The sequence below is a fragment of the Cebidichthys violaceus genome, unplaced genomic scaffold, assembly GCF_023349555.1.
Source record: "Cebidichthys violaceus isolate CVI_PGR_0920_01 unplaced genomic scaffold, fCebVio1.0.p SCAF_3, whole genome shotgun sequence".
Lineage (NCBI taxonomy): Eukaryota > Metazoa > Chordata > Actinopteri > Perciformes > Stichaeidae > Cebidichthys > Cebidichthys violaceus.
Window position 1 is genome coordinate 11,782,365 of NW_027176483.1, and position 23,322 is coordinate 11,805,686.

Here is a 23,322-nt window from a genome sequence, read left to right on the forward strand (position 1 = left end):
GCAGCTGCTACAGCCTAATGGAATCATTTCCAATTCTGTATTACTGTATGTGTCTTAATTTAAAGGCTTGCCATTTGTTGATAGGTATGCATTTGCACTCACATTCACACTCCCTTTGCCTTCTTCTGCCCCCCCCCCCTGCACATGTGATATATGTGCAGTTTTATGTTTGCTGTTAATCAATGTGGATCTAAATTATGAGTGAAGATTACTACTGGGAAGTGTTCTGAATAAATATCTTTTTTTGCAAATTAAAAAATCTCATCACAAAATAACCCATTCACAGAGTCACAAACAACAACAAAAAAAGGTTTTCTTTGCAGACTGATGCAATGCTTCCATGTTAGGGATACACGTGACTTCATGTTGGTGTCACCACAGAGCCACGAGAAAGAGACAGAGAGAAACAGATGTATTACAGAGGGCTTTGCAGTAGACAGACAACGCTCTGCTCCAGTAACTGGACGCCTGTGGGACTTCCCTGTGGGACATGTGCAAAATTCAATAATGATTCCAGTCAAATCTTGTACATTTTATGTTTTCTTTTTTGAGTGTGTATGTGTTCAGAAAGCTGTGGACCTTGAGACAAAACAAAAGACTACACGGAAACTACACAAGACTGCATATCAATAAGTTCAGTACTGACAATACCTGAATGGCTGTACTCACAAAAACATTTACACATAAACAAACAGATGTAGACAGTAACTCATTTAGACAGAATATAGCAGGACAGACAAAAAAGCCAGGCATGGCAAGATACATTAAGGAAGGACAAAGTAATAACTAGGTTTTACAGAACTGAGGAGTGGGAGAGGTAGATACTGTAGATAAACAGAAGGAGAGATTTAATGGGCAGGGCATGAAAGAAACCTTGTACATGAAAATCCATGGTAACAGTGATAATGACTATCCACATGGAAACAAACACAAAGAGGGCAATAATTGAAAATGAAAAAAGTGCCTGAGTTAAGAGGCTGAAAACCTTGGCTCAGGTTTATGTTAATGCAGTGGAGGTAGGAGCAAAAAGAAGGTGGTGAAGGAGGACGGCAAGGGGAGAGGAGAAGCAAGGGGTGGTCTGTAGAAAGACATGAGAGGCAGTATTTCTTAGAGGAGAGCAGGGGAGAGTCATACCGAGCCTGCCTGGGAGACACAGCACATTTAATCCAGCTGCCTGGGAGGGAGGGAGAGAGAGAGAGATCTCAAGACGATCTAGAGGAAGGAGCAGGTAATTTTCAGCCCTTCAAGCTGATACGCACTCCCCTCATTACCAACCACACACACAGGCTTTTACTCAGACACCACGCAGAGGCAGGTGGCCTCTGCCCAGATCAGTAGCCGTGGTAGAAGCCATCTTAACTGCACTCACTGAGGTTTGAGGTGAGGTTTGGATCCTCCCTGACCGTTGGAGCGTGAGCAGAGTTAGGAGAGCTTCACTTTCTTGCCCAGTGCAGGGAGACCGCACGCCAGGCACGAGGCTCCCCACTCCTCCCCACTCCTCCCCACTCCTCCTCTCTCCCACTCTGCCTTTTCCTGGGCTTCCGTCCAGAGAATGACTAGCTCCAGTGGACCCAAGAGGAGGAACGCAGCCTGAGGATACAGTAAAGCAGCTCCAGCCTTGCCTGCCTGCCTGCCTGTCTGCCTGCTGGGAAACACAAATGCACTGAGGTTTTACAAATCACCTTTGTGGAATTCATGAGCTTGATTTATTATTTTATATTTTTTCTGTCATCAGATCACAAAGACTTGATCTGAGCTGGGCATACAGACAGACAAACAAACAGACGGACTGACATATGGACAGAGAGCAGTGGGCACTGCGGCGTGAATGTAGCAACTGGACTTCTTTTCTCCCTGGTTACCAAACAAGGATAACAGCCAGAGCACTATCCTGTCCAACGAGGTAGTGGGTGGATGCAGCTTTTATCAGGCTGCTATAGGGGAAAGCAGAGACTGTATAGAAGCTGCAGATACATCTAGTAGATCCACATTGTGGTGATAGTCAGAAAATGGACAGTTACCTCCAAGTACACTTTTGTTGGATTGCTATTTCTTATTAAACATTGTTTGCAGGAACTTACAGCAAAAATACTTTATTTTTTTTCCATGGACTTTGCTGCTCATATTGAGTGGACTTGCAGGATTTTTGTGTAGATGAACGTGGAGAGAGTTTCTCAATGAGGATGGCAGAGTGCATACGGACTGTGTATCTCACACTGATGCTGCTGTATCTTGTTCTGCTCGGCATGGCTCACTCAGCCCACAGCATCTACCCAAGGATACGGCTCTCTCACAAAGGTAAGTAATACCTGTTTCTTTTATCACATTAACTCTTTTTTAGCAGCACATTGCTATGTTGCACAAATGGTGATGCTCTGTTGTGCTGCATCAATATAAAGGCAAAGTCAGCCTTTAGGTGATGCAGGACAGTGTGTTAAACTATCAGGAATAGTCAGTACAGCCTCAACCGAAACTAGCATTCTCTGTTCAGTGCCTTTTTTCATCATCAAATCATTTTTCACATTTTAATAGACCTCTGCTCTCAATTTATAGCAGCTTTCATTGTGACATTTCTGTCGGTACTACTAAAATTAACAAAATTATTGTTAAAAATAGTTTCACAAGTGAATTACATATTTCTCTTCAAGATATTGTGTAAAATACAGAGAAGATACAACCACAAATGTGCAAATAGAGACAGTGTGCTATAAAAAAAGTAAAGTCAGAGAAGCGGCATCCTCTGTGATCGAGCAAAAGAAGCCGCAGGTTGTCATTATCACGTAATGACATGGTCATTGACGATGTTTCAGCCTGAGAGAACTATGCAGGGTTTGATCGGACTTCTGCTCTGACTTTGTGAAGTGCATTCTTTTTTCACTCACTGCTGATTTTCAAGGAGTCTCCTTGTAGTTTGTTTTGATTCCATGGCCATGTGGGCTGAGAATCCACAATGTGGCTGTCTCTCATGCCATAGCGGCAGAGCGATGGTGGTGGCTTTTTTGGATGTGGGAATGGACGCGGCTGCATAGAGAAAAGTGTTTGTGTGTGCCTGTTTATGTGTGTGGGAGTGTGTGATATGGATGTGCATGCACTGGTATGCGGCCTGATGGTCTTTTATCTCTTGGACAATAATGGTGGTTTTATCTCTGTAGATAAAACTCTTTTGTAAACATTGGCTTTTGCACACAGTATCTTTGATCTCTACAGCAACAGAAGGTGATGATTCCACATAAGCCTGTTAGTCATGGTTGAATATAGGTGTGGAATTTGGTCAATAACTCATACATACATACGGTGCTGTGAGTCCGTTAGGAGAGTTGACAAGTCTGGTTCATCTTTGAAGAGGGTTTGCAATTATTATAAATTATGATGTGCATATCTACTACAACAAATAAGTAATTACATTAATACACTTTTCTAGTGAGACTTAGTGGAAATGGAAATATGAACTTAATGAAGTTGAAACATAAATTGAGAGAAGATAACGAGAAGAAGAGATCGGCTCTTTTGTCCACAGTAATGCAAAGCTCATATGACAAGAAAAGTGAGCAGATCAGTGCTGATGTGCTTAGTCATAAATACCACATCAATATTTGTTATGACTAATTCCATAACCACCTGAGGGGAAAGCTGCTGAGGTGATTGACATCCTGGCTCTCTCTCTCTCTCTCTCTCTCTCTCTCTCTCTCTCTCTCTCTCTCTCTCTCTCTCTCTCTCTCTCTCTCTCTCTGAAAAGCAACTACATGTTCTGGCTAGCACAGAGCACCATGAAATGGCTGCAGTTGGGTCCTATCATTATGGAATGAAAAACATCTAAGCCATAATATATACCTCATGGGTTTTGTCAGTGATTTTTGCATTCCACACACGGCAATGACTTGGATGCAGTTCAGGGAGACCGAGAGGTATGTGGTTTAATATTACCATAACATATGGTATCAAAACAGGGTGGAAAAACTAGATTCTGCGCTTTGACAATAAGATTGACAATGGGAAATAAAAGTTGAAAATATAAGTATAGAAATATTTTTTTACCAGCTTCTGGTCGCATGGGCAGATAGCAAGTCGATAGAAAGTCCAAATCAATACACATCTCAATAATGTATCAGATCAACTTTCTCCCAGTTTCTGGGAACAAATTCCTTTGAGCACACTATCATGTGTTTCAAGGACGGCCTTTCTACCATTGGGTATGGATCTTTGCATGCTTTGATGTTAACCACACCTCACACATGGCGTGGAATCATTATTAGCTGTCTCTTTCATCTATTCCCCATCTTCTTGTCTAGACTTCTGGACCAGTGGAGATTTTTCCACATGCACTTGATTTCGCTTTGATCCCATTCATCCTTTCCTTTGCCTACTCCCCGATTAACTTCAGTTCCAAAAGGTTATTACCCATTTCACATGGAGTATTGAGTTACAATCACAGATGCACAGCTGTCTGTAGAGGTAATTGAACCTAATCTTTGACTACACAGCTTCTGAAGACCTTAAACTCAAGCTAAAGACCTCAATTACTTGGACTTTTAGCCAATCAAACTTCCTAAATCCCGACTTCTTATACATAGAAATGCCCTGCAGAGAGATGTGCTCAACATAGCAGAATAGAAAAGTTTGTTTTGTTTCATTTGTGTGCCTTTGGTCACAGATCCATGAGATTTGGATCTGCATCGTCCTAGTCTTGTGGCCTGTGGAGTGAAATGAGCTTTTCTTTTCGGATGACCATTAATTCTGCTGCTAATGAAGCTGTTACGCAGATAGCATGTGTTCTTCTTGACAGGCTGCAGGTAGGTGGCCAAGCTTCGACTTATTTTGTTGCCTCTACAGCACTGTCATCATGCTTGGCTTGAGCTGCAGGGAGTGTAATACAGCACTTTTCGTAATAGTATTGACCTAATCAGATCAAAGACACTTCCAAAAACTTTATATTTAAAACTGATATATTTGCTTCGTTAACTTTGCACTTGTGTTGGACATTAAAATCCTGTTGATTCTGTCATTTCAATTCAGTAGTGTTTTTAGACGAATAATGATTTTCTGATTTAGTGAAGCTTAAAACCCATATACATGTCCATAACTGCTCCGGTAACGTGCCCTTACAGAAATTATTATCTGATAAAGAAATTGAAGAAAACTGTGATATTACAACAAAATTCTTCATAGCTGAGAGAGTCTGCATGCTCTTGCTTCTGTTTGTAGCAAAATCCCCTAGATTAATATTACAGTAAATCTTTCTCTCAAAAAGATTTACTGTAAAAAAACATGTGTCAGACAAGTAAAAGTGTTCATGAGGGCAGCGATGGCAAGCACACAGAATAAAACATAGCCATTTCACAATTATTAAATTGACCATGCATACCTTCAGCATGTCTTCCAAAGATGTGTTTACTTAAAAGTCGTAATCGTTTAGTAGGGATAAATATTTTTCCTCAACAGATCTGTGAAGGTGAATAAAGTTATCTGGTGATGCGAAGCTGTTCTGACAGGTTTAACATCATACTGTATATGTTCACTTATATAAATAAACACATGTGCTTTCCCTATTTCAACCCAACATTTACCTCATTGAAAATATAAACAGAAGTTGGTTAAAGCACTTAACAGCTGGATTTACTCATACACGATGTATCTGTATTTAGTCTTCAAAAACGGAATGACTGAAAATATAGGTAAGCACATAGAGCTTGTGGATATACATTGTTCAATAAATACTTAACCTATTTCTTTTCTTCAGCATTTACTGTAAAATTAGGAGATTTAAGTAGAAGGAGCTGAGGTGCGTGCATGTGTGAACACAGGGGTTACTCAGGTAGCAATTACTGTATGTATGAAAACCCCCTTTGAGCTGTAATTTTAAACCTTCCTCTCCAGACAAGAAACCGCTTTCTCTCTATATTTTACAACCTTGAAATGATGTGGCTGTAGGTGACTGTCTTCTGAAGGTGAGATGGGGAATACCAGTATGGCCTCAAGTTGTGTCTGCCTAAAATGAAATGAATGGGGGGATTTTATTTTTTTTATTTTTTTATATATAAATCTAATTAGTGACTTTCTTCCACCTACATGTGCACCCTATAATTAACATTTACCACATTGGATCATGGCCATAGGGCAGTTATATACCTTATATATAAAACCACTGGAAAATGGAGGTTATGGCAGTGATTAGATAAATCACGCCTTTTAGGTCAGCAAAGGAAAAGAGATATTTTCTCCACCCTCTCCGCTCCGCTCCTCTCTCACCTCTCTCTCACTTTCTCATTTTGTCTGTGTACATCTCAGCGTCCTTTTCTCTCCCATTGTGTTATGTGTGCTCTCCAGTTCATTAATGAGATGTCCAGAGGGGAAGGCAGCTGGTGAAACTCTAATATCCTTTCTGACCTTTTCCCGGTGAAGGGATCAGGGAGAGGAGATGAGTAAAGTTTGGGGCCTGAAAAAAAAAGAGAAAGCACAAAAGTAGTTTGGGTCTTCAGAGAGAATGTTGCAATAATATATTGAGGGAGGGGGGAGGACGACAGATGACAACTGAGGTGAGCACTTCAAGACACAGAAATGAAAATTGCTTATAGTAGGATAGCAGGTAAAAGCAACGCTTGTTATTTTGTTATGCCAACTAGTGGGAGACAGAGAAGAAACAAAACGGAATATTGCTACTCAAGTTGTTGGTTAACTTATAATAACCTTAAAAGGGGGATAAACATAAGAACTAATGCACTTACAAATACAGCAAAGAAATCTATATGCAAATTTGTTCACTGTGTTCTGCGGCTTAGAACGGAGCAAACCTTTTTCTGTATTGACATTGCTTTAGATATTTCACACAAAGTAGAGCATTTATCAAAATCTATTTACATTTTTTCTTTTGACATTTATGCATTGACACACAGTAACCCACATCAATAACTAATTAATTTGGGCTCCAAAGTTATTCACATGTATATTTGAAGAAATAAAGTTTGGAACTATTGTAGATGGACTTTGATTAAATGTCATTCAAATACAGCAGACTTGTAACACACATACTGTATGTGATTACTGCATGGTTCGATTAAGAGGTATATACCTGTTCGGGCAATAACAAAATAAATTGTCAGTTGTAAATGTGTGCCCCTGATTTATAACATCAATCAGGTCACAGACTTACACTTAGTCTTTATTACAGAGAAACATACGCTGCTCTCGTTCTCTCTCTCTCCATGTGGCTTTCATTTTTCTCTGTGACATCATTCTCCCCACACACACAAGAGGATACGGGAACACAAGGCTGTACACCGATAATAGCATAACACCCCAGATCTCCGACTCCTGACCCCCTCCCCCCAGGGGCTCCACAGTCTCAGTCCTTGACGGCACGAGGAGAACAGACTCCCTCCTCATTCTTGTCCCCTTTAACTCCAGCCCACTCCAATCATTCTCTTTGTTTCTGTTCCAGCACAACTCCCATAACTCAATACATAAACCTACATAAGCTTGTTTCACTGGAAATATGAGACTGCCTACCACTAGATTTATTTCTCAAATGAAATGTGTGTATGAGCAACTATCATTTTTGTTTTTAAGTTTCCTGAGGAATGTTTTATGTGAACTCCTGTGTGCATTTATCTTTGACTAAACATGAATATTTACCATATCTTCTCGGGCATCTCTCAGCACTCCTCAGACAGCCGATGAAAGTGTTTGTCTTAAGGGAGTCCTTTTTCCCTGTGTTTTCCATTTGAAGTGGGATCACAGTAGGGCCATGTGTCTCCCTGGCTCAGTTGCCGATGGAGGAACACCCTCCTCTTCTCAGCTCCTTAGCTTACGGCTAAGGAGCCCTCATTGGCTGCAGATGGCAAGAAAAACTTGGAGAAAAGATAGAGAGAGAGAGAGAGAGAGAGAGAGAAAGGGGAATTGCGGAAATCCCCCCTTTCCCTTCTTCACTATAAGCTGTGGCCTCAACTGTCTGTAACCGGTGCACATAATCACAGAGAAGAAACCTTTTAAACACTATTGTGATCTCTGTTTCTCTCTCAGTTTGTCAGTGTAATTGCATCAATGGTGTTTGATAGTAACTCTGAAATGCTGTGTAAGCTGATTAATCAACACCTTATTATAAATTAGATTTTACAACCTAGTCTTACTTCCAACTCGCCAAATGCTGAAGCTTGGTCAGGGCATCTGATATCGACGCACGGAGCTTTAACATCTGTATGCGACGCACAGGGCTTTCAACTAACTCCAATGTAAACTCATCCGTATCATTATTAGATGCTCAGAGCAACAGAAGAAGTATAAAGTGTGCAATATTCCACTAAAGGCAGGTGGGAGGAAAGGACTTTTGTCCATGAGGCCGCTGTAATGCAGATTGGTCAGCGCTCCTATCCTTAAAATTATGACGCAGCGTCAGTTTTGCGCGTGTGAGTGACTGGTGGTTTAGGTTTCGGCAACAAAACCACTTAGTTAGGTCTAGGGAAAGAGCATGGTGGACCTAACTGGGCCACTGACTCAAGTGACTACGAGTGACAAACGAATCGCGTGACTAACGACTCGTGACAAAATGGAAAAAAAAAAATGGGTTAGCTGTTCGTGTCTGGTGCTAAATTAAAAGTAAATGTTCACACTTTGTCATGTCAGTCGGTAGTCACGTGACTCACATTAGTAGCACATGAGTCATTTCTCACTTGTTGGTTACTTGAGTTGTTCGTCAGTCAAGTTAACGTCAACCACGCTCTTTTACTAAACTAAAGTGTTTTTTCCTCCTAAGCCTAACTTCCTGTGAAGATGGAACTTTATTTTGAAAAGACAATATGCACGTAAGGAGTTGAAACTGACACGCCGGCCATGTCGCTTCCAAAACCAATGCTGGAGGGGAAGAGCATCAAAGTTTGAACCTTAGGGCCACTGACTTAGCGTTGGCATTTAATGAGTTGGGAGTGAGAATGTGTTGGATTACAGTTTCTTTTCACTTGTATTTGCATACTGGTGGGAACGGAACTTTCTTTCTTTCTTTCTCTCTCCTTTTTTTTCTCTTTCCTTTGAAGCTGATTATTGTTAGAGTTTCCTCTTTCTGTTTAACCACATGAGCATGGCATGGAAATATTCCAGTTTAGAATTGAAGACTATACATCTAAAATATCATATTTACAATTCTACACATGTAAACAAAATTATGGAACGAAATGTATCCGTATTTGTGTTTGTGTGTGAGAGAGCAAAACAGCTTGTGCGTGTCTGTCTTGCTGTATGTACTGTATGTGTCGATATAAATCAGCTGCCACTCATGATTACTAAAAAAGACAAGTGAAAAGTAGATGAAAAAAAAAGGGTTTGGCTCGTGGACTGTTTACTCCATCACTTTAAATAGCCATCCACGTCTGTCATCTAAATAAGTGGTAGCAGATTCAACTTCACATGAAGAAGGAGCTGATTGTTTGAGAGCTCGGCCTAACACTTGGACAGTTGGAGTTGAGTTGTTTACTATCCTCGAAACAAGTTCAGCTTAACTCAGAAGGGACTCTGAGGAGATAGAGACGAGAGACAGTGTGTGGGTGTGTGGGTGTGTGTGTGTGTATGTGTGTGTGTGTGTGTGTTACTAAGGGAGAGAGGGAGAGAAAGAGCTCCAAGTGTGTGTGGATTAGATAATTACAGGAAGCATGTCTGAGCCCTGGCAGAACGCCACTGCCACATCCCCTCAGTCTCTGCCACCTAACCACCCGAGATCCAATACTACTCAAACAAACAGTCGCTTCTCTCCAATGCAGAAATCTTAATAGCAACAAAATATACACAGTCACCCACTCTCCTGTGGATACCTAATCCTATGTTAAACAAATAAAACCTTCTACAGAGTGTATGCCATTGCTATGAGTAATCTACAAACATTGGATAAACACTCTCTCTTTATATCTTGGAGATCAAGTATCACTAAAAATATACAGATGCTAGAAAAACAAATCATACAATTACCCCTTGCGACCCCTGCAGTTAACGACATCTCAGCATTATTTGAGGTAGCTGTAAGGTTGGCATAGTATTACACTCATACTGGTGGTCGCCATTTCTTTTACTCACTCTCTTCATTTAAAGGGAGTTTTCTGAAGAGCAGTGCACAGATGGCCTGATGTGTGGAATTCTCCCCAAGTAGTGAATGCAGCATAGGGTGTTGTGCTGTGAACGCAGCCCTAAGGCTGGGTCCTCCTCCAACCAATTCCCTAATCGGGGCCAGATTTTAAAAGGCACCTGTTGGCATAGCGTCTTTTTTTTGGCCTCTGTCCTGTCTCTGTGGTGGCTGGTAGTGTGTTGTGTTTTAAGTAATGAAGTAGAGTGAAGTAGAGTGCCATTGTTGGGAGGCTAGGCACCCATGATGAGGCCCCTACACCTTATGCATGCACTGGGATATGAGTGTAGACTGCACAATTTCTGTTGTGAGGACAGTTGTGTTGCACCTGAGATGAGTGACCGGTAGCACCACTGGGCACTCCTTAGTGTAGCCTGCCTCCCCACCAGTGGCCTCAATTTAAATCCTGCAGTTTTGCTTGGTTATGTTGGACAGGACATTTTAGAATATTAAAGATTGTGATGTACTTTTAGAGTGCAGTAAGAGCTTTTTAGCTTAACTTGTAATAAAGAATTATTTTTAATCCCTTATATGATTTAGTGATTTTCATTTGTTCATTAATATTTCCTCCCCCACAAAACACTTCTCAGCCTCCGATCGGTAACGAATGTGCCTTATCAACGAGTGTGCCTTATCAATTCTCAAAATGATATCTTAAGTCTATGTTTCCTGGGGTGTAATTCCCCAGGTGGTGTTGTTGGTCTGCTCTCATTTCCCTTCTAAGTGCTCCTGCCACATGTGCATGAAAGTAAAACCAAATGGAGAGAATACAGCATGTGCAATGCTAGTGCTATAAATTTGATTGCAAACCCTGGCTTGTCTGCTTAAGTCTGTCTGAGGTTTCAAAAGTTGTGCTAACACACACCAGATCCCCATTTTGTCTTTTACAAGGACACCCGGTCTAACCCGGTCATGTGTTAATGAAAGGTTTTTCAGGCCAATGCGCACCAGAGGAAGGGCACACCTCTGGGGCCTCAGCACTTTGTTTAAATCCTTTCACCCTCATCCTCTCCAGAAGCTCACAAAGAGCAGGTATAGAGGAGCGGCTTGTCAGTTTCAATCAGGTAGATACAACTGGGTGGTGTTGTATGGCGTGTTTCATGTGTGCGTGTAAACTATATGTGTCTGCTTGGTGTGTAATTATTCTGATGAGTGTGCGTTTATATTTTATGACATATCTGTCATGGTCCACTGCTTCCTTTTTAAAGTAGGATTTCAAAACACCTAAAGCAAGACCGACAGGGAGTGGCAGCTGATCTAAAACTAATGGCTGATAAAGAGACTGATTCCGTTTCCTGTCTGATAAAACTGCTTCCTCCTGGTAAAAGAGTCCATAAACCCTGGCTTGTACATCAAATGTACCTCCCATTAATCTCAACATCTTTCCCAGGACTCATATCCAACTTCTTCCATCCCTACTTCTGCGAAGTGCGTTCATGGTTGCTATCATTCTCCTCTCAGTATTAGTTTATATGTGAACTTTTACTGATGGTAAAAACAAGATGCTTTGTAGATTTATGACCAAGCCAATGACACATAGAAGCGTAGCTGACTTGGGTGAGAGGAAGCATAGATGCCACATGAGAGGTGAGATATAAAGATAACCCTGCTGCTGCTCTTTGACCTCCGCTTGGGGAAGCTATGAATCAGAAACACATGTTGCAATGTGCCCTTGGCCATGGGGCCATTTGGGACATAGACGCAGGTTATTGGAGCAGTTGGAAATCCCTTGAGTATGGGGTTTGGTCAAATTTGATCTTGCTGGTTAGTACAGGCAAGAATATAGATGAGGATGTTTGAAATCTTTCGACCTTTCTATATCTTTCTAGTTGAAATTACTTAATTGCAGACCTCTACTGTGTTGGTTCTGTGTATTGTTTTGTCTTAATCTCTTTGTGCGTGCTTTGTTGTCTGCAGAGCTTTGGCAGCTAAACAGGACCTGGGTGTTCCAGGGACATGGGGCAGCATCTCTTCAGCCCCAGACCATGCTGCTGGATGAGGGCCACGGGAGGCTTTATGTTGGGGCCAAGAATACTCTGTTCTCCCTTAGCCTGGACCAGGTCAACACACACCACAGAGAGGTAGGGCTGTTTTCATCTCTCACTAGGAAGAGAGACATGTTGTAACTCATACACCCATAGGGCCATAAGTTAGCCAAACTATTTTTGCATGTGTGCATCTATAGGACTGTTATCAGTACAAAACAGCACTTTAACTTTGAGTCTTTTTTCAAATTAGAAATTGAAAAGGTGGCACGGTACCCCTGTGAGATTATTAGCAGTGAACATAATACACGCCTAACTATTTATTTAAAACAATATTTCATGTATTTGTATTTATTTATGTTGAAACATCTTTATTGTAAATATGAGCGTGACTGTGTTTTTCCACAGATCCAGTGGGCCAGTACAGAATCTCAGATCGAGGAGTGTTTGATGAAGGGAAGGGAAAAGGTACGGGACACGGTCTACATGACTGCATGCAAATACATGTTCCCAACTGGGCAATGGTAGAATGGATGAGATTGATTTTCAAGGGAAAAGCACAAATGCCCAGTTAATAATGTGCATTACCTTGGCATGTATATATGCAGTCAAATCAATTTGATATGTGGGTAGATAGATCCATTATAGAGATAGATACTGTCAGAATGAATCGATTGATTTACATATCTCATGGTGCTCATTAACCTTTGTTTAACCTGAAGAATTTATGTTATTGATGAGGCCGTAAAAGGCCTGTAATTTTTCCAGTACACCATTTTCTCTGCTGGCCTCACTCACCCTCATATAGCCTCCTCATATATCCTCACCCAACAACTCTCCTCCCCACCCACTGCTTCATCTCTGTATCTCTTCCAACAGTCGGAGTGTGCTAACTACATCAAGGTCTTGCAACAGTACAACCAGACTCATTTGCTGGTCTGTGGAACAGGAGCCTTTAACCCCATCTGTGTCCTGGTCAGAGTGGGACACACTGGGCAGGTGAGTCCCAAAGATAGAATTAGAGTTTGGTTTAACAACCAAATATTCAAGTGCTATCAAAAGGGTTCCTCCTGCTCCTTATTTTAATGAAAATGTTGTATATTTCTTCATTATACTGTCAGCCAAATTTTGGATCATGCTCCTCTGCTGTACACTCTTGTCTCTTTAGTTGGAGTAGCCAAAACCTTCTTCACACTGTTTTGATGTTTTAGTCAAGAGCTCCTAGAACTATTAGTACAGCTTGGAGTGTTGAGCTACTAATCTCATGCTACTGTGATTGAGTTTACCCTCCTAGCAACAAGCAGTGATGTGAGGTAGAGACGGAAAAGACAGTAAGACAGGGTGGAGTTTTTGTTTTCCTTAGAGGGAGAGGATTGTTTTACACAAGGTTGTCATTTTTTGTGAAAAAAGCTGACACTACTGCTGTCGGAGTAAGAGGCCAGGTGTTGCTTTCTGTGAGCACGTTTCAAGAAGTTAGTGTAGACTAATGCTCTTTCTCACTCAGAGGTCAATTAAATTGTATAGCTGCCTAAATTAGTTTTTTTGGGTGCACAGGAGCATTTTGCGTGCATACTGGTGTCCATGCAAAATTCTTGCATCCATCTGTGCAACAGTATGACACACATCTCCCTGATGTCTAACAAGAAACAGTCTTGGGTGTATTTAGAGTGCAAGGAGGGGAGAAAGTTTCTACCCTGCATTCCAGCAGATGTCCAGTAGGTTGACCAGGCTAGTTACACCATCCAAACATCCATCACTCATATCACTGGAATGCTCATAGAGTGAGCAAAACTGGGTCCATGTAGAGTACTCAATCTCTGTACAAAGTTGCCTCATAAAAATGTTATACTTGGTGTATGAGATTACAATTACCCTTAAGCATGAGCTGAATAATATTTACGATTAATAAGAAAATACTTTTGCTATTTACCAAGCAGATCACTGAGTAACAAATTAAGTATTAATGCACCATTGGCCTGGACATTAAAAAAAAAACAACCAAAAAAACCAGCCCATATTCCAGGGTACTTATTGTAGGGTAATATTGTATCAGCCTATTTGACCTATTTTACGTTTGGTTTTGTTATAATATGATGGATGAGTTTAGCCCAGACTTCTGTTACAGTCATATGCCGGGGAGCAGTCACAGCACAGTGGGGTTCTGGGGATACTCGTAAATCAATATATGACATCCCCTCTGTTCTGCCAGTGACAGTCATAAACACTGTGGTGGCCCACAAGATGAAAGCTGTGGTTCTATAGGGAGTTCCCTATGTATGTGTGTGTGAGTGTGTGTCTGCACACGTGCGTTTCTGCCACCTGCTGTGGGGTAATAGGAGCAGAAGACAAGAAGTAATGAACTCACTATGTTGGTTATACACATCCAGACAAAAATCCTTCATTCGGTCATCCATCACTCCTTGTCTCATCTGTCTTTCTTCCTCTTTCTCATCCATCACTTTCTGATCCCTCCTCTCTCTCCTTCACCTTTATCTCTCTCTCCACGCACCACCTCCTGGGGTTTGTTTGGATATTTGGTAAAGCCTTTGCAAGGGCACAGCTTTTGAGTGTTTCATGCATGTTTGTGTATGAATAACTATGCCTGTGTGTCATGTGTTAATGTTCTTAGGACAGGCCATTTGCTCTTGAAGAAGACAGTATCATGAGTGGCAGAGGACGCTGTCCATACGACCCCAACAGTCCCTGCACGTCTACGCTCTCCAGTAAGACACTGATCACTCTATCACTCATCACCTCACCATCAGCTGAGTTAAAAGCACAGTTTGTGACGTATGTTTTCACTCATAGGATGCAATTCCACATTGAAGAGATGTGTTTACTTTGTTGACCTATAACCAGTCAATACTGCCATCTGGTGGTGTTTTTTCATGTCTGTATTTCAATCACAGTAAAAGGGGTTTCACATTTAATCACATTTATTTGTATGCATTGTTGTTAATTGTGTGTGTGTGTGTGTGTGTGTGTGTGTGTGTGTGTGTGTGTGTATTAGGAGGAGAGCTGTATATTGGCCTGTACACAGACTACTGGGAGAATGATGGTGCGTTTTGTCGACTTAACAACCAGACCTACACACGCACTGAAAGAGACGACAGGCAGCAGCTTAATGGTTGGTGTATTTTACAGGAAATGTATATCCTTTTGAATGCAATGGAGTGCAAACATAGCAGAGAATATGTGGTAACAAATTTAACAAAGCATGTTTTCAAAAATGTATTCAAAATAGTGTGGCAGTTAAATGAGATGGTATTCCCATGAGATGTGATGATTGATAGTGTAAATGCTCTGTACATATGTTCCTTCCCAAACCTGGTAGTTTCATGATTGTAAATCAAATTGAATTGTTTGGTTAATAAACGTTAAAGAAAATGTGACACTGGCTGAGAGTACTGTAGATATATGTTCCTTCCACATGTTGTTCTTATCAGGACTGTCTATTTGAGGATTCATGAGTTTGTGTTGTTTAATTTTTAAATAGTTAAACAATATCTTCCCATGCATATATGTTTTTCTTAGTACTGGCTTGGCAATTAATACAATATTTTCAAGAGAGACCATTATAACTTCATGGGGATACATTTCAAATGAACAGCTTATAAATAACAGGCATACTATTTGCACTAAGCTGCTAGCTCCTCTACCTAACAGTTTTTAACTTTGTTTCATTCCAAGCCTTTTGTGAAAAATTCTTCTCCTTACAGAACCTAAATTTGTGGGGTCTGCAGTTATTCCTGACAACGATGACAGAGATGATGATAAAGTTTACTTCTTCTTCACTGAGCGAGAGATGGATGCTGAGGGAGGGAACAAGGCTGTGTATACTCGTGTGGGCCGAGTCTGTGCGGTGAGAATGCAAATGCTGTGAAAAGATGTCTGGCCATTATCCAGCCAAAGTACAGCAGCACTCACATTCTATATCTGCCTTCATCTCTCAGAATGACCAAGGAGGACAGAGAATGCTGGTGAATAGATGGAGCTCCTTCCTAAAAACCCGTCTCATCTGCTCTGTGGCTGGACCCAATGGCATTGATACACACTTTGATGAACTTGGTGGGGCTACAAGGAAACTCTTTGCATGCCATCTTATTTATTTATTGTTAACATTCAAGGTTTATAATGATTGACACTAATGTGTTCATCTGCATCTACATCCCTCCAGATTTGAAGAGTCACTGTGGTATGATGGATTTTTGTTACATTGTGGTTCTGACCCACTGTAGTGGTAACCAATATTTAGTAGTGTGCTAAACCAACACATTTCAACACTTGGGATTGTTTACATAAGATACACAGCCAGTAGCCGATGTATAGAGTGACTAAAGCCCCAGTGGGTTCCTCTCATGTATTACATTTAGGCTACATTCTAGTCACAGAGATACATTTTCAATTACAAAAAAAATTAAAAAATAAAGAAGGGCTGATCTTTGAAAATCCTAAAAGCTCATTTAACAAGGCTTCCTGCGGTTCTGAATATTCTGATATTTCCAAAATCCACAAAGAGTCTTCTATCCATCTGAATGAACAACATATCCGTCCGATAAGAACAATTTTAACTAATTCCTCAACCTGTTAGGAGAATACTTCAGACCTAGACTCCCAAAAGACTGTTTGTTTGTACTTAACAAACTGTCTCAACCAACTCTGTGAAGCTGTAGCACAGGTCTGCATGATAACATGCTCACAAAGACAGTGCTAAGGGGGCAGGAATTATTTATTTACTTTTTTTATATTTACCATGTAAAAACTAAAACACAAAAAAGTCAACCTTGTATGGCAAACAAACAACAGCTAATTTCAATATCTTGTGTTTCAGAGGATGTGTTTGTGCTCAAGAACAAGGATGGGAACAACCCTGAAATATTTGGCCTCTTTAGCACAACAAGGTCAGTGGAGTGTGACGTCAGCATTTCATTATAGTCACAATTTTCCATCCATAAAATCACTAATGAAACCTTCTATTTCAGTGCGGTGTTTAAAGGCTATGCAGTATGTGTCTATCACATGGATGATATAAGAGCAGCCTTTAATGGTCCATTTGCCTACCGAGAGAGACCTGAGCATCACTGGACAGCTTATGAGGACAGAGTCCCCTACCCTCGACCTGGATCTGTGAGTCTTAAAGTCCGAATAAAGTTATTCCCTGATGTACCAACATTATGCATTCACAGCACTCTCCAGTAGTCTAAGTCCATGACAGACGCCATTTGGGAGGAACAAAGTTGATGTAGGAAAGCTCTGGTGAATGTCAGCACTACTGTAGCTACCTCAGCAGTCCATACAGGGCCAGTCTGAGCCAGACGAAAGCATGTCATCTTTTTTTTACACCGTATAAATGACCAATCTGTCTTTGTCCCTGCCCCTCTCTGTTCCTATCACACCCTCTCTTTAACAGTGTGCCAGTAAAGTGAACGGAGGAGGCTTCTCCAGCTCTAAGGAGTTTCCTGATGAGGTTTTGCGGTTTGTGCGTTCTCATCCTGTGATGTATCGTCCAGTCCTTCCACAGCACCGTAGACCTGTCCTGCTGCAGACAGAGCCAGGCGGGAGAAAGTTGACCCAGATCGCTGTGGACAGAGTCCAAGCGCAGGACGGACACTATCATGTTCTCTACATCGGCACTGGTACACACACTGTGAAGAATAATGTGTAATACAGAATGCCTTATGCATTATATTGCAAAAATTAAAGAAAAACAGAAGATACTCTGAACATTTGGGTGCACAAACGTACATTTTGATGGTATAAACTCATATAACAACAGGAGTTGCATATACTGAGGCAGTTTTGAATCTTTGCAATGGTTGTGAAAAAAAATTGTAATTGTATCCCATTACCTGTAAACTGTAACAGTAACAGTGAAACATCGTTGTCTTCTTTATTAGATGACTCAGTGCTGTTGAAAGTTATCACCATCTACAACAAAGACACAGACACTATGGAGGAGGTGCTGCTGGAAGAGCTGCAAGTATTCAAGGTACTCATTTTTAGCTACACACTGTGAAAGAAAAGTAGACCCTGTAACCAAGCAAATTCTCTATTTTAGTGCAAACAGACCACAGTCCGTTATTGCTGCAGTTACACAATAACGGGGTATTTTGAAAACATTAATTGCTGATTTGATTCCTTTCCACCATCAAAGGGGCACAAGTATGAGCAGCAGACCTGCTGTGAGAGATCTTCAGAATGATTTGAAGATATCAATTCCACTGAGATCAGTTACATTTGAAAAATAGTCTGCAAGCCTTTTAATTTAGGCCTGATTTGGGATGGATAGAAGCATGACGAAAAGCCTCTAGTAACAAATCTTCTCGTATTACTTTATTCTTATAGCATATGATGATCCACTGATTCAACTTTATTTTTGAATAACAGTAAGATGTTTCCTGTTTGCAGGTGTCAGCACCAATAAGAGAAATCATAATATCACCTAAACGGGTAAGAGGACCATGTGAATCCATTTACTGTTCACTCATGCAATTCTGTTATTCAGCCACAAGATGTTAACATTGGTAAATTTTTTATGGAATTGCATTGACATAAATGAGCTGTACTATTGCTTACTTGCGTCTAATATAACCCAGTTGAATGAGGTAAAGACAGAAAGCATACGTATGGAATCCAATTAAACTGTGTTCTGATATTAATGATGCTCATGCTGTTGGGTCAACAGCAACAGTTGTATGTTGGGTCAGAAGTGGGAGTGGCCCAAGTCAGACTGCATCAGTGTGACCTCTATGGCTCAGAATGTGCTGATTGTTGTCTGGCCAGAGACCCTTACTGTGCCTGGGATGGTCTCACCTGCACCAGATACTACCCTGCTGGAGTCTACACCAAAAGGTAACAGCACACACACTCAGAGACAGGACCATATTTTCTCCTTGCAGACGTGTGTGTGTGTGTGTGTGTGTGTGTGTGTGTGAGAGATACCAGCTGTTCACACCTTTATCAGTAGTTCTGTTCCATCAAAGCATCTTGCACTGAATGTCACAGTGCTCTGAGGCTGGTGTGCCAAGTCATTATCACAGGCTGTGAGAGACATGATAGCCAGGTGTTGTTTAATACCAATCATCTCCGTCTTTCTGTATTTTCTTTCTCTGTCACCCTGTTTGATTTTTTTTCACCCGTCTCTTGTACATTCCTCACATGTTCAAAACTGCTCTCGCTACTTCCCTTGCTCCCATCACAGCAGACGATTCAGACGGCAGGATGTTCGCCATGGCAACGCTGTCCAGCTGTGCAATGGGCTGCAAATTGATGGTTAGTGTATAAAATGACTGTATGATGTGTGTGTGTGTGTGTGTGTGTGTGTGTGTGTGTGTGTGTGTGTGTGTGTGTGTGTGTGTGTGTGTGTGTGAGAGTGTGTGTGTGTGTGTGTGCATGTTTGTGTGTATTCATTGGTATCAAAAAAATGTGTCAGACAAATACTGTACACAAGCAAGGAAATGATGCAGTTCTTCAGAAGCATTAGACTGAAGATGAAAATATATGACCTCTTCATGTGTCATTGTAGTTGGAGGTAAGAGGTTAGTGTGCTTCTACTGAGGCGATAGATTGGAACAATCCACTCTGTTTGTCAGCTAAGGAAAGGTTGCATCAATTTGTTGCAATCTCTCTTGCCACACTATCTTTTACAATGTGTGTGTGTGTGTGTGTGTGTGTGTGTGTGTGTGTGTGTGTGTGTGTGTGTAGATGAACAATGGCAAAGAGCTGAGGAGAGGCTGGTGTACGGTGTGGAGAGCAACAGCACTTTACTCGAGTGTGTCCCTCGATCACTTCAAGCCAAGGTCCTCTGGTTCTTACAAAAAGATGGAGAGAAACGCGAGGTGAGTTTGATATACTGTACATAAAATAATCTAAATGTTAACATACTAAACAGGCTATTACACTACAAACACACACACATACAATACACTAAACGTATAAGAGTCAATAAACTTAAAACATATTTCATATTTATTAACCACTTACTGCTATTGTGTACACCACTCTAAAAACAAAAGGTCCCTCGTACTCCTTTAGATATATGTCCTTCCATGCAAATAGGTTTGACTGTTATTTCTGCTGCTACTTTAGTGCAAAGGGAGTGAATGGTATTACATTTACATAGCGAGGTTTGTGGACTGTCCTGAGTAAATGTGACATTCTTTCTGGAAGGTGTTGTTGGGTATTTATCTTGATTGTTCAAGTGAGTAGAGTCTCACAAACCATGGGAAATTAATTTAAATGTATAAGAATATATTGAAATGGTTATATTTGAACATTATATTCAAACATGCAGTGTAAACTACAGCAAACGGAAAACTGGGATGGTTACATGCCTCACAGAAATTTAGATACAGAAGTCACTGTACTGAGTGCACTGCATTGAAGTTCTGTTTCTTCATTTATCCTTCAGTTCTGTATTTTTTTTAATTAAAATGTCTCTTGAAAGAAGAACAAATGCAGCAGCTGTTGAAATGTCTATACTGATAGACTTGAAGAATGGCAATATCAATGGCTAGAAAAAAATGTTTTGTGTTTTTACCTCCATATAGGTTCGAGGTGATGAGCGAGTTATCATGACCTCCCACGGGCTGCTGTTTTTACGCGTGAGAAGCTCTGATGCTGGTATGTACGTATGCCAGACTGTGGAACATGGATATGTGCACACATTATTACGTATCTCTCTACACGTGCTCAAGGGGGAAAGGGTGGAGTCAGCGATTCACCGGGCCAATGATGGGGATGGAGATAAAGCTGCAGCTCCCTGCCCCTCCTCTATGGGCCCCCCACTAGTCCCCAGCATCAGCCCCAGGGCTCTGGGGCCATCCTCAGTCCCAGGCCCCCACTCCAGGCTGTGGTACAAGGAGTTTCTCCAGCTGATTGGCTACGGGGATGCTCAGAGAGTGGAGGAGTACTGTGAGAGAGTGTGGTGCTCTGATAAAAAACGCAAAAAGACCAAAAGGAGGTATGCTCCTCCGAGTGGCGAGAAGAGAGGGAAAGGGAGAGGAGAGGAGAACTCCCACCGAGCGCCCAGGCACACCGTGGACACCTGAGGAGAACAGAGATTAACTACACGCATACACACACACACACACACACACACACACACATTAAAGGTCAGACTCAGTCCGTGTTTGCACCATGTAAAAGGTATTCACTTTGCTTTCAACAAGAGCAGTAACAACAGTACTGTAGCAGGCTGTCTAACTGTTGTAGCGACATTCATCAGTAGTCTGACTGTGATGTTTCCACCTATTTTAAAATGCATTTTGCCTTTTTGTGTGATGTAGACTATGTGGTGCAGACCCTGCGTAAATACATTACAAGTCAGTGTCAGAGCAGCAAAGGATCTGGAAGGAGATGGAGGACTGATTTAGCCATGTTGCCTCTGATCTGAAGAGAGAGAATATAATATTTAAGCTCCTGTGGACCGACCCAGCCCAACCCAGCTGTCAATCCAAACGCACACAGAGACTGCCACACTAAACCCACGACCCACCTTTCATTCAATGGCTCAATATGACAACCTCTTACTGTATCTATTATGAGAGAAAACTATGTTAAAGATAAAGGCCTTCTAATCTTTTTTGCTACTATGATAACTTATTTTCTTTGTCTATCCTTTGAGTTCTGTAGCTGTTTTTAGATGTCATAAACTGGAAAATATAGTGTTGTAGTTTTGAACAGTGAATAATGCCTTGAGCTTTATGATAATGCTAATTGTTGGTCATCCCTGTGGTGTGTGTGGTTACAATAGCCGCAAATCATACATTCGATGCTGCAATGCCACTATTATTGATATTTGAGGCATGTTTTAATTATAAGTATGCCCTCAATGGAATAATTACTATCTAAGCACTTGTGAAAATTGTTACAGTAGATGAAAAGTGGTCCCATCAGTGAATCTAATTGTTCTTGTAAGTGTCTACATTTACATCAACAGATCAAATGTACCAACAGTATTGTGTGTATTGTATATTGTATTTATCTAAAATCCAGGGTGGTCTTTGTGTGCATATCTGGTAACTATAACTGTGTATTTAAAGTCATCACTCTCTGCTGGCTGTTCCCTTCTCTTTCCTCCTCTCTCTTTCTCTCTCTCACTCTCTCCCTTCTTGTTCTCCCTATCTCCCTCTATCACTTCTTCTATCTTCATTTCCCGCCTTTTGTTCGTCTGAAATTATGGGATTCATAATTACCACAACAAAACAGCAATGTAGAACACCACATTTCTCCCAGAAGAAAAAAAGACAAATAGAGTGACCATCCAAGCTTGCATTTAGCAAAACTGATGAGTCAGCCTCATGAACATTCAGTTAATCCTGAGATGACAGAAACATCAAACAATCTGATGTTACATTAAAATGCATTGTATGGGTTTTGCTAAAAACAGTCTGGAGGACCACCTCTTCTTCCATATTGTGCCTTATTTATCTCTTAATTAATATTGTCACTTTAGAGTTTTGACCTTGTTGTATTCCCTGTTTTCATAATGGGGTAAAAACATTCAAGGTTTAATATAGTCACTCATCATTCTCCTTGAATATTCTTCAACTAATTGGTTGTTGTATCTGCTATACCCAGAATAAATACCTGCCATTAAATAAAAATGGACCATCCTTCCCTGGTGTCACCTCTGTGGTTTAGCTATCAATAATGACAACGTAAACTCAGTACACACACACACACATACACAGATATATTGAGAGATTGAACCACTGAAGCAGAAAGAAAGAGGTAAAGAGAGAGCCGAGTGCAGTAGCCACTTAGATTAAAACATACATTTTCATAATTATGTAATGCTATATTTTCAATTGATAGAGAAAGTGCTTTAAACTGATAGTAAGGAAGTTGCTTTTTTTCCTAATTTTGTAGAATGTGCCAATTGTTGGTGAAATACAAAATCCAAACCAGTAAGGACTCGTTATGATTGTGTTTTTTACTCATGATGAGCTGCACACTAGGTTACCATGCTCATTCAAATTCTGTCTGGGTCTTCCTGAGTCGGTGGGGTGCTGAAGGCATTTGAGAATGGGATTCATGCTGCTGATTTATTCCACATGGCTACCATAGCAACAGGCTCTGAACCAGTTCAGCTCCCTTCCTCATCAAACCCCCCCCCCCCCCCCCCCCCCCCCCCCCCTCTCTCTCTCTCTCTCTCTCTGTCAAGTTTCAACTGTTACTCTGGCCCCTGGCCCCCTCCAGCCAATGGTCCCTGTAGCCACTATTCTATTGTAGCCC

At 41.1% G+C, this 23,322-nt stretch overlaps 1 protein-coding gene across 2 annotated transcripts; it reads left to right on the forward strand.

Annotated features, from left to right (window-relative positions):
- Positions 1 to 1,578: 1,578 nt before the first annotated feature.
- Positions 1,579 to 23,217, forward strand: sema3e (sema domain, immunoglobulin domain (Ig), short basic domain, secreted, (semaphorin) 3E). 2 transcript variants are annotated; one of them, XM_068723726.1, is made up of 17 exons: positions 1,579 to 2,298; positions 12,017 to 12,180; positions 12,493 to 12,552; positions 12,964 to 13,083; positions 14,714 to 14,807; positions 15,095 to 15,211; positions 15,804 to 15,946; positions 16,038 to 16,152; positions 16,916 to 16,985; positions 17,067 to 17,211; positions 17,495 to 17,720; positions 17,982 to 18,073; positions 18,493 to 18,534; positions 18,770 to 18,936; positions 19,286 to 19,356; positions 19,789 to 19,922; positions 20,634 to 23,217. In XM_068723726.1, exons 1-17 carry the CDS (start codon positions 2,178 to 2,180, stop codon positions 21,132 to 21,134), a joined length of 2,382 nt encoding a protein of 793 aa, XP_068579827.1. In that variant the 5' UTR covers positions 1,579 to 2,177; the 3' UTR covers positions 21,135 to 23,217. The 2 variants fall into 2 exon arrangements, with proteins under 2 accessions (XP_068579827.1, XP_068579828.1); XM_068723727.1 differs by having other exon boundaries at positions 19,289 to 19,356.
- The last annotated feature ends 105 nt before the right edge of the window (positions 23,218 to 23,322 follow it).

Coding starts and splice junctions, on each gene's coding strand:
- sema3e (XM_068723726.1), top strand. CDS start 2,178: ATGAGGATGGCAGAGTGCATACGGACTGTGTATCTCACACTGATGCTG. Junction 12,181..12,492: donor TCAACACACACCACAGAGAG/GTAGGGCTGTTT, acceptor GTTTTTCCACAG/ATCCAGTGGGCCAGTACAGA. Junction 16,986..17,066: donor GGCCTCTTTAGCACAACAAG/GTCAGTGGAGTG, acceptor CTTCTATTTCAG/TGCGGTGTTTAAAGGCTATG.